Genomic DNA, 15,109 nt, shown 5'->3' with positions numbered 1-15,109 from the left:
AGATATTGGGGATATCTCTTTTAAGAAAGTTTTTCAAATTATTTGTTTTTTTGGTTTCTCTTGCTCTATTGCTGCTGGCTTTATAAATGTAAAGGCAATTTAAGAACTATGCTGTACTTTCATATGTTCTTTTATTGATTAGTTTGCACACACACAAAAAAGACAGAGAAATATAACACCTAAAGTGACCTCAAACCAACTAAAGATAGTCATTGGCTTCGATTTTGGGGGAAGCTGGGCTCTCCTTTCATTTTCTAATTCTTTGCCCTTTTTGTTCCCTAAAGCTTTTAAAACTCTTCATTCCCTAAGACAGTGTAAAGCAAGTTTTTCCTCAGCAGAACTTATACAATCTATCAGCAGCTGGTGATGTTGACTCTGTTCCCTTCCTTGTACCCAGAGCTACAAGGAAGCCAACAAGGTACAAGGATAGAGCTAGCCTATCTAGAGATAGGTTAATACAGACTTCTTCATTCAGTACGCTGCCTAGGGCTAAGTCAGAGAGCCTCGCTCGACTGTTTCTGCTCTCTTGATTTGTTCTCAGCCATTTAAGAAGCACAGTTTTGAGGAAAAAACAACTTAAAAAAGAAAGGAAGATAGCTTTGTCTAAAATATTTTTACCTTTTTCTGTGTGTACACTTATGACTGCTTGATTGACTTACCCTTAAATCTTTTAAAACGTTCTCCTGTTTCTTTGACAGGATCCATGCTGGAAAATGGTGTCTCTGATTTTGAGGTCAAGTCTTTGACTGTCCACTCTACTCAGAATTCTCAACAAAATAGGAATGCTGGCAAATCTCTCACAAGGCCCCAGTTTTCACATCTGGGCATGGAAGATGTTCCACTAACTTCCACCAACAAAAAGCTGGGTAAATCAGCGGTCTAGCCTACCCTTCGGAGAACGCGAAAAGTCTGTGTGTTTGTCTAAGGAGGGGAAATTACCTCTTTATTCCCATAGATAAGATCTGAGAAGGTTCTGTAGGTAATCTTCAAGTTTTCTAGGCACAGACTATCCAGTTCTTACCTGACTCTGTGTACACAGTGAAGTCTAATAGCTCAGATGCTATACAGTCTTGTTATAATAGTGGGGATTCTTTTCATGAAAGAAAGTCAAACTCTTCTGCCAGGATGACTTTTATGCTACCATTAATCTGTTTCTTGTATTTGCTGTACTGCACCATTTTTGTGCTGTTTCCTTCATTTTTATCTCCTGGTTGACAACAGTAAAAATCTCTGCCATCTCTGATGTGACATTTGAAAGAAATATTTTCATTTGTCTTCAAAGCTTTATGCTCTTACTAAACTCTGTCAGATTCTAGCTTTAAACAAGATCATTATTTTTTAAGTACTTAGCATTGACTAGTGGTAGCTTTTGTTTTTTTAAAATTTAACTATAATAGCCCTGGCTGGTTTGGCTTAGTGGATTGAATGCCATCCTGCGAACCATTGGGTCGCCGGTTTGATTCCCAGTCAGGGCACATGCCTGGGTTGTGGGCCATGACTCCAGTAGGGGGCACGTGAGAGGCAACCACACATTGATGTTTCTCTCCCTCTCTCCCTCCCTTCCCCTCTGTTTAAAAATAAATAAATAAAATATTTAAAAATAAAATAAAATTTAACTATAATAGTAATTTAAATAATCAGTCAGTAATTAAACAGAGATAATAGCCCTTTTGAGTATCGTACATTTAAATATAGTAGTCCACTCCATTAACCAAATGAAACATAGAAATGTGAAAGATACTTGTAACCTGTAATTCTTTATTGAATTATTTATTCTGCATGAGCTAAATTTAATTAGTAAAGCTCTCTTTTTCATCTTTCTAACATAAACTTCAGTTTAATGCAGAAAAGTAAGTCTGAGAATATTCAAAGTAAAGGCACAAGACTTGAAAGCTTTTAAGTAGATTTTTAGAGAAATCAAGCTGATAAGAAAAAGAATTTAAATAAAAAATTAAAAATCTATATCTGGATACATTATAAACTTCTAAGATCCATTATTCCAGCCATCAATTGTATATTTAACCTCAACACTAGTGACATTGCAATGTCTACATGGTGAATTATATTCTAAAACCTATTTTCAAGTAGGTTTTTTTTCTTAGTCTTTATTTCATTTCATTTTGGATAGTTTCTAATTACTGCCTCCAAATTCATTAATCTTTCTTACTTAAGTTTCTAACCTGTTAATCCCCCCTAGTGTATTTTTCATCTTGGACCTTGTTTTTTTTGCATTTCTAGAGGTTCAGTTGGGGTCTTATTAAAATATCTTCCATGTCTCTCCTTAACATCCTTATGCTTTCCTCTACCTTCTTAAACATGTCATATCTGATTATATTAGCTGTTTTGATGTCCTATCTGCTTGATTCTGCATAGGTGTCATTTCTGCATATGTTTCTGTTAATTGACTTTTCATTATGGGTCATATTTTTCTGCCTCTTACATGTCTAGTAATTTTGTATCAGATGCCAGATGTAAGTTTTGCTTTGTTGATTGCTAGATATTTTTGTATTTCTAAAAATGTTCTTGCAGTTTGCTCTGGGATTGTTGTTTGGAAACAGTTGGAGATGTGTTTTTAAGCTTCGGTAGGTGGTACTAGAGCAGCCTTTATTGAGAGAGAGAGAGGGGGGGGAGAGAGAGAAAGAGAGAGAGAGAGAGAGAGATTAGTTGTATAAGATAGGGTAAATTAAATTCCTATTAACTCCATCTTGGCCAGGATACTTTTTTTTTTTAATCTATAAAAACATTAGTTTTTTTGTTGAAGAGGGGGGCCTGTTAGGAAACATTCGTAGTCCACACATTTGTTATTTTACATGCTTAACTGTTTGGATCCATCTTTCAAGTTACCTATGCTTTGTAAAATTAATCTTTGGGTTTTTTCCCCAAGGTTCCAATATTGAAAAATCTGTGAAAGACCTCCAGCGCTGCACAGTGTCTCTTGCACGATATCGAGTTATAGTGAAAGAAGAGATGGATGCTTCCATTAAGAAAATGAAACAAGCTTTTGCTGAATTGCAGAGCTGGTAAGTTGCATTTGATATCAGTAGCACAAAAAAAAATCATTTATAAAGATGGTCAGCCATTCACCAAGGTCTTTAATTCCTGACTCTACTCTATGTAGTGGAGAGAGACTTAAAAATCCTTTGATAGATTCAGTTTTCTGCTTTGTTCTACTTCTTTTGGTCACACTGTGGGAATGAGCGGGGGAGAGAACTCCCAATGCTCTAGAAATGGGCGTGACATTAGTATTGTTTGGAAATGGACAGATGATAATAGAGTAGATCATGCATTCTTACTTTAGGGATCTGTAATCAATGACATGATGTTTGTGAATAAAATCATAAAGGAGAAAAGATCTGTCTTTATTTTCGTACCTTCTTTCATCCTTCCTAGCGCACCCCACCCTACTGGTTTCTTTCTGCTCTATTACCAGTCACTGACTTGTTTTAGTTTTGTGTTTTTCAAACTGTGACCAAAAGATACTCATGTCGTAAAATGTATTACTAGATATTCTTTAGGGGAAATATGGTTTGGTAGTTAAAGAGGTTTGAAAATACTTTTAACAAAAATTTTATTACTGGACTTCTAGTGCCTTTAAAATGTTAATGTGTGTTGTGTATAAGAGGGAGATATAATATGACATTCCTCAAATGTGTTTGATTATAGAATCTTTTGCGGGGGGAGAAATATATTCTAATGTTTTTCTAGAATACCAAAGCTGTTTTGATTATTAGATACTAGATGTTAATTGATGTTTAAACCACAACTCCTTTCTGGGACGTATTTGCATTTATATAAGGGACTTTTTTGAAACTAGGAAAGACTTCAGAACAAATTAAGTAAAATGATGGGAAGAAAAGCAGCTAGGGGATAGAGGACTGTCTGCTCTGCTTATTTATAAAACTTGCCTCTGAAAAATGAGAAGAAGTATTCATGAATAGAGAGAACCTATATACCACCCTTCCTCCCAACCAACTGTTTTCTTGCCTGTCATGTTCTCTTAGTTCATATTCAACTGTGCCTCTGTTCACAAACTTAATCTGGTTACTTTATGCCACAGCAGACAAGAGGAGTATGGGTACCCTCAGTCTTCCTGTTCTCTGGAATTGAAGAGGCATGAATTAATAAAGATGCAGAATAAAGCCTCCAAAAAGTTACTGACCCCTGTGTTTATCATCTGCAGGTTGTAGAATGGTCCATTAAACCATTATAACCAAAAAGTCATTTTAGGATCGATTCATGTACTAGTCTACCCGTGCTTTGTCCTGAATCCTGAGTTGCCCCTTTCAAGTTTTACTCGTGTAGCTAAAAACTTAATGTCATATCTTCTATGTGTTTTTTTCTTACGAACACTTTTGCTCCAGCCAGATTACTAAATGTCTCAAAAACTTAACATTCTTAATTCCTCTTCCACTTTCCCAGCCTAATATGCTCTCCTGTATCCTTGTACTTATCTAAATTCAGCTAATTCTTCCAAACTTATCTTAAATTAAGTTCTAACTTGTGGAAATTTTTCTAGGTAAACTGATTTCTTCTCTTTCTGCACCTCTGTGAGGAAGCATTATGCCTTTTGTCCTGGATTATGATCATATCAGATATTGTTGGCTCATTTGGAAAAGAATAAAGTACTAAAAGTAGGTCATCACAACTTTGCCTTGATAAGCCTCTGGTCTCCATGATTGTTTAGCTTCCTGGTTACTTAGCCACAGGATCTGATTCCATTCAGAACCAACCTGAAGCAGGAAACACAGTTCCGGCAGAGAGATTTGTGAGTTCCTGTTGGCCTGGAACCTAGCCAGGGGGAGCCTCCTTCAATAAATGACAAATGAAATGGTTTCCTGCCTGGGAACTGTGTATTTAGGATTGATTAGCAGACATAGCAACCAGGTCAATTTAACTTTAGGAAAGAGATTACCTGTCCTTTCCTGCTGGTATAAAACACTACTCTCTGGCTGATTGGGTTTTTAAACTACCTTATTTCAGTGCCCCTTGTAGTTGTTACTTCAAGACATAATTGGCAGGTGAGCTAACTCCATTTGGCACTGAACCAGAGCTTGGAGTTAATGTCACTTAGGAAGCATGTTTTGTGTTGGTTATAGTGTAAAAGAACAGGGCACTAGGGAAATTACACTGATAACTGCTTTCACTATGAGGCTAAATGAAAACTGACATATATCTACGGGAGGGTAAAATATCAGAAGCTTTCTAGTATATAAAACTTAAAAATCTGTTCATATTGATGAATCAGTAATAATCATCTCTGGACTTAAGTTTACTTTTCTTATTATTGATAAAATTGTTAGACATGGTTGGAGCCATTAGTTGACTTAAGTTTAAGGCTATTAAGGAGTGGGATATGGAGTGGAACATGAAGCTGGAATATATAAACTACTTTGGATGGTAGTCATGTGTTGGTGAAAAATACAAATAGGATACACACTCAGCCTGCCTTTTAAATAAAAATTCCTACTTTGTTGAAAGTCAAAAGGTACGTACAAAAGGAGAAAACAGATAAAAGGACTGTCAAGAAATTTGAGATTCTACAGCATATAAAATCAATGTAAGTCTGTATTTAAGATTTTGGGCCCTAGCTGGTATGATGTAGTGGATTGAGCAGCAGCCCGTAAACCAAAGGGTCAGTGGTTTGACTCCCACTGTAGGTCACATGCCTGGGTTGCAGGCCAGGCCCCCAGCAGCGGGTGTGCGAGATACAGCCACACATTGATGTTTCTCTTTTTCCCTCCCTCCCCTTCTCTAAAAATAAATAAATAAAATCTTTAAAAAAAAAAAACATTTTGAAAAATTTTCTAGCTGTTTTCTCACTGACTTTAGAAAAGTTACTTTTTATTTGAGCTTCTCTTTTCTATTAAGCTACTAGAGGTCTTACCAAAGATTTCCAGATCCTTAAATTTAAAGTTTATATAGAGATGCTGGAATCATTTTATGAACCAGAGCACTTTCAAAAATGTCAAAAAAGCATAGAAATAAAGGAATGGGCCAATGTATTATTAAAAAAGTACATATCATTCTATAGTTTTAAATTCTTCAGGTTTTTTATGTTTAAGATAGTAATACCTTATTTCTACTAGTACTTAGCTCCATGAGTCTCAGTGTTCTTTGATTTAATAATTTAACTCTTTAAAGAAATAAAATAAATAAAAATTTAACTTTTTAACCATTTCTGAAAATAACTAATAACATGAAAATCACTTTGCCAAACATATTAAATCATATTATCAAATATGTAGGAATTTTTTTTCTTTTTTTAAGTACATTTTATGATTATGCTATTACAATTGTCCCATTTTTTTCTCCCTTTATCCCCTTCTGCCCTGCACCCCCCCCCATCAGCATTCTTGTCCCCCCTTAGTTCTTGCCCATGGGTCGTACATATAAGTTCTTCGGCTTCTCCATTTCATGTACTACTCTTAACCTCCCTCTGTCTATTTTGTACCTACTATTTAAGCTGCTAATTCCCTGTACTTTTACCCCTCTTTCCCCCCTCCTGCTCCCCTCTGATAAACCTCCGTGTGATCTCCATTTCTGTGATTCTGTTCCTGTTCTGATTGTAGTTTGTTTTTGTTTTTGAGGTTCAGTCGTCCATAGTTGTGAGTTTGTTGTCATTTCACTGTTCATAGTTTTTGATCTTCTTTTTCTTAGATAAGTCCTGTTAACATTTCATATAATAAGGGCTTGGTGATGATGAACTCCTTTAACTTGACCTTATCTAGGAAGCACTTTATCTGCCCTTCCATTCTAAACAATAGGTCTGCTGGATAGAGTCATCTTGGATGTAGGTCCTTGCCTTTCATGACTTTGAATACTTCTTTCCAGCCCCTTCTTGCCTGCAAGGTTTCTTTTTGAGAAATCAGCTGACAGTCTTAGGGAAACTCCTTTGTAGGGAACTGTCTTCTTTTCTCTTGCTGTTTTTAAGATTCTCTCCATATCTTTAATCTTGGGTAATATAATTATGATGTGTCTTGGTGTGTTCCTTCTTGGCTCCAACTTCTTTGGGACTCCCTGAGCTTCCTGGATCTCCTCGAAGTCTGTTTCCTTGGTCAGATTGGGGAAGTTCTCCATTATTTTTTCAAATAAGCTTTCAATTTCTTGCACTTCCTCTTCTCCTTCTGGCACCCCTATGATTCAGATGTCGGAACGTATAAAGTTGTCCCAGAGGTTCCTAGGCCTCTCCTCCCTCATTTTTTTGAATTCTTGTTTCTTCATTCTGTTCTGGTTGAATGTTTATCCCTTCCTTCTCCAAATCATTGATTTGAGTCCCAGTTTCCTTCCCTTCACTCTTGGTTCCCTGTATATTTTTCTTTATTTGACTTTGCATAGCCTTTACTTCTTCCTCTATTTTGCACCTGTACTCAACCATTTCTGTGAGCATACTGGTTACCAGTGTTTTGAATTGTGCATCTGATAGGCTGACAATCCCCTTGTGGCTTTGTTCTTTTTTTGGAGCTTTGATCTGTTCTTTCATTTGGGCCATATTTCTTTGTCTCAGCTCACCTGTTATGCTGTAAGGGGTGGAGCCTTAGGTATTCGCCAGGGAGAAGGGCAATCTGCTTTCCTGTGTTGTGGTGCTGTATGTCAGGGTGGAGTCCGAGAGGGAACAATGCCGCTTGCTTGTATCTCACACCACTTCATGTCACTTTCCCCACTACCCATAAGCAAATTGTGCCATTTGGGTGCTGATTCCTAAGTGGGTGGGTTTGTGTATGTTCTAGAACCCCGTGTGTCTCTCCTACAAACTCTTCTGTGAGACTGGGAGTTTCCCCCACCTCCGCAATATCCACAGGTTTTTATAGCCAGAGATTTTGATCCCGCACTGGAACCCATGGTCTATCCCGCTCCCCAGTTGTTCCTTCTGGCTTATCTGCATGCAAATGTGGGACCGCCTGGTCTGCCAGCCACTGCCTCGCCTGCCTGGTCTGCTGCCTTGCCCCAGCATCCTCTCCGTCCTGGCTCCCATCTCGGCCCCTCCTACCAGTCTGGGTGAATGTTTCTTCTTTAATGCCTTGGTTGTTGGACTTCTATACAGTTCAGTCTTCTGGCAGTTCTGGTTGTTTTTTTATTTTTAAGTTTGTTGGTGTCCCTCTTTGGTTGTGCATGTCTACCTATGTCTCCATCTTGGCCAGGAATCCTGAATTTTTCATTCTACTTTATCATTAAGTCCCTTTTACCATTAAAAGGGATTTAACCCCTGTCTAGCGTGGCTCAGTGGGTTGGGCATTGTTCCGCAAACCAAAAGGTCACCAGTTAAGTTCAAGCCCTGGGGACATGACAGAGTTACGGGCCATGTTCCCTGCTGGGGATGTGGGAGAGGCAACCAATCGATGTTTCTCTCTTTCCTTCTCTCTAAAAATACATAAAATCTTAAAAAAAAAAAAATTGAATCTTTGATTAAGTGATTTGCCTAATGTGTCATCTTAAGTTGCAGATTGAGTATTCGAGTCTATGATTTCTGACTCCCAGTAACTTTGTGATCTTCCTTCTATCCATCATTGATAGCTCACTTCCCTACTAAAGCCAAGGAAGAAGGCTGAGGATTGTTGGTACATATCATATATGTTATTTCCTCCTCAGCTTAAAAGCTGTGTAACAGAGAAACCCTGCTATAGGAGATTCAGGGACTAAGGAATTTAGTCATTATGGAACAGAATTGAACCAGGGTGACTGAGATTTTGACTGAGCCTATGGAAGCCTTTATAAGTATATTTTTAGTTCAAAAATAAAACTATAAGAAGGAATATTCCATCCAAATATTCAATTTTTTAAAATTTTATAATTCAGAAGATCTTAAATCACATTTTAATTTTTAGATTAAAAAAAATTATTTATTTTTAGAGAGGAGAATGGAGGGAAAAAGAGGAGAGAAATATCAATGTGTGGCTGCATCTCGCACACCCCCTGCTAGGGACCTGACCTGCAACCCAAGCATGTGCTCAACACTGGGAATCAAACTGTGACCCTTTGGTTCTCAGGCCAGCACTCAATTCACTGAGCCACACCAGCCAGGGCTTAAATTACATTTCTTAAGTCACAACTTTGAGTGACTTGTGATATTTTTCAGGTCAGATTTTAGTTGTGGGAAAGTTCACTATGAAGTGGAGTCAACTAGAAAAGACTTTCTAGAGGAAATGAGTCATCATCGAGCTTTGACAGAAGCATGGAATTTACAGTGGCAGAAAGAATGGGGATAGAATACTGCATTTAGAAAATATACAAGCGAAGGGAGAGAAGGAACATGTAGGGACTCTACACAGTGTAGCTAGTTAAGGGATAACATATACTAGAAAGTTGTGAGGGATAAAGGCAGAGACTGAGATAGAATGAGAGCATTTGATGAAAGAATCTGAATTCTGTTTTTCATTTTTTAAGGATTTCATTATTCTCTTATTTTTACTATATTTCCCATAATTATAACAATAGTTTTATAAAAATAGAAATGAAAGTCATGTAACTCTGCCACCTTAACACATAATTTTCTCTGTTCCCTTGGGTCCCTTATGTATCTGCATACATAATCTTAATAGTTATAATCATATGAGACTGTAATTTTGTAATGCATTCTTTTCTCTTAAAGTTATCTTAGATTCACGTCTGTATAACAGCCTACACTGTGTTATTGTGCGTATGTGCTTGCTTAAGAATTTCTAGACAATGGATCTGGACTGTATAATGATTTATCAGAGTTATTATAAAGGCATTTCACTAAATAGATATTCTGAGAAATCAAGATTAGTGCCGAAAACTAGAATAATTGTGGCTGCCATTTATCTCTGAGCTATTAATGTATGTCAGAAGCTTTTATGCACAATATGTAATGTCACTTGTAGTGTGAAACTCATTTTATAGGTGAGAAAAGATGGGCACAGAAAAACATACTTTGCCCAAAGTAATTTTGGTGTTAAAATGACACTTCTACCGTACCATGCTTCCTTTTTCTTTGTCTTATCAAGTATCTACTCGCCTTTCGTTTTCAATTGTTATCATAATTCCAGAGAGATAGATCATAGTTTCAAGTGAAGATGTCATTCAGGCACTCATTATGTGGCTTAACACTGACCAGTTTTCCTTACCAACTAGAAAGTTGAACAATAAACTCCTTGGTAATCTAGATGGCTGATATTTTCCCCCCTAAATATATCGTAAAATGTTATTGAGCCCATATGGTCTCTAGTATTACTTCATAATTAAGATGCTTTTGACCACTGGAAAAAACAACAGGAAGAGAAAGGTCACTCATTGAGGGCCTGTCCTACAAGAACAGCTTACGTTCACACTCCCAACTTCTGAAAAGCTACTTTAGACTCCTGAAATATGAATTCAAATGCACACATGCTTTGTAAAAGACTCCTGACAAAGAGGAACCCATCACATTTTTCGTAAGATCCAAATTTGATTTAATGATTTCGTTTTTTCAATTCATTTTACCCCAGTTCTTCAGCTCTGTGTGATGACCTGGCTACCTAACTGGTATTTTTTATTTTGAGCCCAGATGTGTGTACCATCCTCAAGTAAGGCCAGGTCGGGGAGTATGGAATTGTACAAAACACGTGAACATGAAGCATCATTAATTTTCTGCTAATAAAAACTACTGACAGTGCTCTTTTTGGGTTGTTTTATTATGTGAAGAGGGATGTGTCTTCAGAGAAATGAAGGTGTTTGCATTGGCTTTGCTTGGATTTCTGCTTTGGTTGGCTAATGGAATTAGAATGAATAGGTTTTAGGTTTTCAGCAAATAAAATCAAGTGCAAATGTTTTCTAAGAACATTATTGAGTGGCTTAGAGTATTATCCCTTTGGGGGTAATCATTGGCTGTGGAATTTCCAGGATTGTGTTTCCATTATAACATTGTTTTCTAATGCAACAACCATAAACAAATGATAGATAACAAGTTTTTTGGTACTAATGGCAAGAGCTAGAATTAGTAAGCTGCATGTTAAATATAATAATTAGAGGGCTTGGCTTCAAATGATAGACATGAATATGTCATAGAGATATAAATGGCAATACTAGAGAAACACATTCTGAGTAGCTAAATTACACAAAGGGTCTAGGATAAATTGAGCAAATGGTGAAGGTGATAAAAAGTTCTGGTAAGGAGGGAAGAAAATACAGAACATTCAGATAAATATCCTTATTTATCCAGTACTTTTCCTTATTAATGGTGAGTAATCATTTAAAACCATCTTTCATGATTGAAGAAAAGAAGTGGAAATTCTCTACACTCTGCAGAAGACCCAGGCTTAGTAAGACCTAGTGTCTTTCTAAACAGAGTGCCAGCAATATTTAGCTGAATTACATAAGCAGTTTTAGAATTCAGTATATCAGATGCTTCTTATGGTATATTTCTATTCAGGAAAGCCTTAAGAGAACATTTGCAAGCATGGTCCTGAGTGAGCAAGGCAGCAGAAAGTGTGACAATCTGAATGAGCCTTTCATCACTCTCTGAGGAGAGTCATTGCTTGCACTTACGGCTTCTAAAAACTGTTACCTCAAAGTACAGGTTCTTTTGAATCTTGTGGCCACAGATCCATATTGGGACCATGTTTAGTTTAGGAACAGATGGGAAACTTTAGCTTAACTTTCTTCATTGTTAGTTGTTTTATAGTACATTATTGTTTTTAATTGTAAAAAAGTCTCTATTTATTGTTTTGCTTAGCCTACTTTCCACTTTTGAACTCTTCCCACCTTCTCTTTTTATTTTGTAATGCACATAGTTCCCCCAACTTTTTATTATGGAAACTTTCAAGAAATAGAGAAGTTGATAGTACAATGATCAGTGTATTTTCAGTGTGTGTGTCTGTGTGTATGTTTTGGTGGAACCATTTGGAAGTTGGAGACATGGGCATGTCACCCTTAAATACTTTAGTAAGAATGATGTAAAAATATGGCTCTTCTTCTGCACAACCATAATATTACATTATGTAATGTACTTTTAATAAGAAAGTTATTATATGTTTTGTATTGGTCTCAGCCTATTAACAGTGATGCTATCAGCTAGGAATGCCTGGGGGCACTGTGGCAGTCCCTGACACGAGCCCGTGTTGTGTCTGGAGTGGCCCTTGTGGTTCTTATGATGGCATGATGCACCTCAGCGACAACACCTGGAAACTTTGAAAAAACAGGATTTATTATTCCCAAGTTCTGTAGGGTAGGGGCACTCCCAGGGCCACATAACAAGGCAGGGAGGGAGGGGACAAGAGCCGGGAGGGAGGGGTGGGGGGGGAGAGAGGAAATATGATTGAGGACACCTGGGATTCTTCCTTTATTGGGGTAAAGTGTGGGTGCCTAGGGTTTTGCAGGTTCATTGTTTATAGGCAAATTTAAAACATAAGAGGGGAATTAAAGCACAGAAGGGAAAGCAGGGTCACTCAAGTGGTCAGTTATCTAGGTCACCCAGGGCTTTCTAAAAGGGGGACTTCATCGGGGGGACAGCCTGGCTTTTTATCTAGTTGTGTAGCTGGCAATGTGTTTATTAGAGATGGATGCCTTTGAAATGGACATCTCAGCAATTAAAGGCTTAATGTCAAATGTACTGCATGTATTTTAACATGTATTCATTTTTGTATTTTAAAGACTTGTGAAAAATTTAATGGAAAAACTGCAAGTATTCATCAAGCTTTCCTCCAAGAAAATACCCTGACAGCTTTTGTTAGGGTATTAACACCAGTAGATTCCTCTTTCTAATGCTTGGCTGACATCACAGGACCTTTCAATATATGTTATGAATATATGGCAACATGAAAACTAGAAGAAACAGAGTGCTTACTTCTCTTTGCTATTTTTTGGCATAAAAATATAAACTAATTTCTTTAATGGAGTGGTTGTATGGCTGTCCATGCACAGCCCCATGAATTTCTCATGATTTCCTGTGAATCAGTCAAGCAACAAAGTTTATTTAAATGGATGCTTTTTCTCAGGGGAAAAAAAGTGCCTTCACAATGTACTAGCTTATAATGCCACAAAAAAGTTTGATTGTGATAGTGCAAAATTTATTTTTTTTCCTTACTAAAAGTAAGGTTGTATGACAGTCTACTTTTCATAATTAAGATTGTTATAAATGTTATTAACATAACTACAAAAAGCTTACTTGTTTGCTGAAGTCTTATCATAAATAGTTTACAAGCTTTGTCAGAGATAAATTTGTCTTCTGGTGGACATAGTAACTGCACCTTAGGGTGATTCAGCAACAGAAGAGAAGTAACGTCAAACTCCAGGCCCGGCAGCTTCTGTCTCAGTTGTGCTTTTGGTCTACCTTTTAGGTATTACAAATGCTGGTAGAGTTCTTGGAGCAAAATCTTGCCAAGGTTTGGAAAGTGCCTTCCTAACAAAATACTGCTACATACAATAGTTGTATCTTCTCTGCAGTCTGGTGCTTTTGGATTAGTATGCCAACCAAATTTGTCCCAAGTCTATTTATGCGTAATGATGAGCAAATCTATGTTCTTCAGCACTTCACTAGAAAGGATTTTACTCCTTGAGGAAAAATACCCCACCTTATACTTTTTTGTGTATCTTACACTATAGTCTCTGTATTAACTACTTTGTGGTAATGTAAACTGCAGGTTGAGCTAGACCGAATTAGTATATGTGTGTGTGTGTGTGTATGATTGGTTTTACAGCAAGAGATGAGTAGAATTTTTATTAACCCTGTAATTATAGTCCCATTCAAAAGGAGAAATCAGAATGAATTCCAAATTTGAAAAAAAAAAAAGTTGGAACATATGGTTGTGTAGATATTAAAATTTAAAACTTTTTTCCCACCACTATAAAAACTGATATGGTAAGGGAAAATTATTTGCATCTAGAGGTTGAATAGTAGGGCAGCCTACCATCTGGGCTCTTTTATAAAGGACACGGAAAAGCTGTGCATGCCACTTACATTTGCCTTGGAGAAGGTGCTAATTGTCAGTTTAATGTTCTTTTTCTGTAAAAAGCCTATCAGAAAACTGTGATCCTGTATTTTCTGGATTACTCGTAAAGGTTTACCCAAAACCAAAACAAATTTGACTACCCCTCATTCTAAAGACTAAAGTGCCAGTAGACTTGGTAAAACGGTGGCAAAATGTTGAAGGTATACAAATCTTAATTATGGATAAATTTACCATGCCCCACCTGGGGTACTGCCTGGTAAATCCATTAGAAGCAAAGCTGTCCCACTTTGTAGGCCAAAATATAAAATAAAAAATAATTTGTGTACATATGTAGAGATAGGTAATTTCCATCAGGACTTTTGCTTTAAACAGTTTACCAAGCAATGTGTTTCTTAGTTTGCTACTGCCATCTACTGGTCTACTGAAATACTCAGAAAAGAGAATTAGGCCTGTTTATTTATTAGAACCCTTAAAATATTCTTTACTGAGGATAAGAGCATTTCCTTGAGGTCCATACAGTGTTTACTTTGTAGTATGCTTTTAGAGAACAGACTCCATATGCTTTTAGAGAACAGACTCCATAAATCTATCTCCACTATCACGATGTGTTACTTCTCTGTTTCAAGTTTCTGATCAAACCTTTTTTCCCTTTGTCTTCCCTTCTCAGTTTAATGGATCGAGAAGTGGCATTGCTCGCTGAAATGGACAAAGTGAAAGCTGAAGCAAGTAAGAATGATCTTTAAGTAAAACTATTACCAGTTAATAGGTTCTTGCCTCTCAACCCCTATAGCAAAAGCTCAATATAAATGCCACAGAGTTTATATATTTGGTTAAACAATCTTGAGCAATTGTACTGCACTGGTATATGGATTTTTTCAGGCAAAATAACTTTAAGGGCTATTCTCAAAATATTTTCAAATTTTAATATTTTGGATGTAAAGTTCCTTATATAAGAGACTTTATTGTGGTATCTGCCACCACAGCATGAACTTAGGAAAATAAAGTCTCCCACTGGCACCTTTGGTTTGTTTGTTTGTTGGTTGGTTTGTTTGTTTATCCAGTGATTAAAGAATTTCTTTGGCATAGTCAGAAGAGACTTTACCAGGTTGCATCAATTTAGTGTATACATTCATGTCATTACCCACCTCAGAACGTTGTTTTCTTCAAAAGGGCTGTTCAACAGCCCTTTTGTAGAACAGCCCTTACTCAGTGTTTGTTATTATTGG

At 36.9% G+C, this 15,109-nt stretch overlaps 1 protein-coding gene across 2 annotated transcripts in view; it reads left to right on the top strand.

Moving 5' to 3' along the window:
- The window catches only part of SPATS2 (spermatogenesis associated serine rich 2), a 106,149-nt gene that overhangs the window by 74,054 nt on the left and 16,986 nt on the right, over positions 1 to 15,109 (top strand). For both annotated transcript variants that reach the window (XM_054591148.1, XM_054591149.1), the window contains exons 7-9: positions 699 to 866; positions 2,885 to 3,020; positions 14,551 to 14,609. In XM_054591148.1, coding sequence (XP_054447123.1) covers positions 699 to 866; positions 2,885 to 3,020; positions 14,551 to 14,609 — 363 coding nt within the window. The remainder of the gene's footprint in view (positions 1 to 698; positions 867 to 2,884; positions 3,021 to 14,550; positions 14,610 to 15,109) is intronic.

Source organism: Pteronotus mesoamericanus, unplaced genomic scaffold (genome assembly GCF_021234165.1).
Source record: "Pteronotus mesoamericanus isolate MK-2021 breed Mesoamerican mustached bat unplaced genomic scaffold, CSHL_Meso_final scaffold_21, whole genome shotgun sequence".
In the NCBI taxonomy this organism is placed as follows: Eukaryota; Metazoa; Chordata; class Mammalia; order Chiroptera; family Mormoopidae; genus Pteronotus; species Pteronotus mesoamericanus.
Note: the sequence above shows the minus strand (reverse complement) of the source record. Positions and strands in the feature narration are given on the sequence as shown.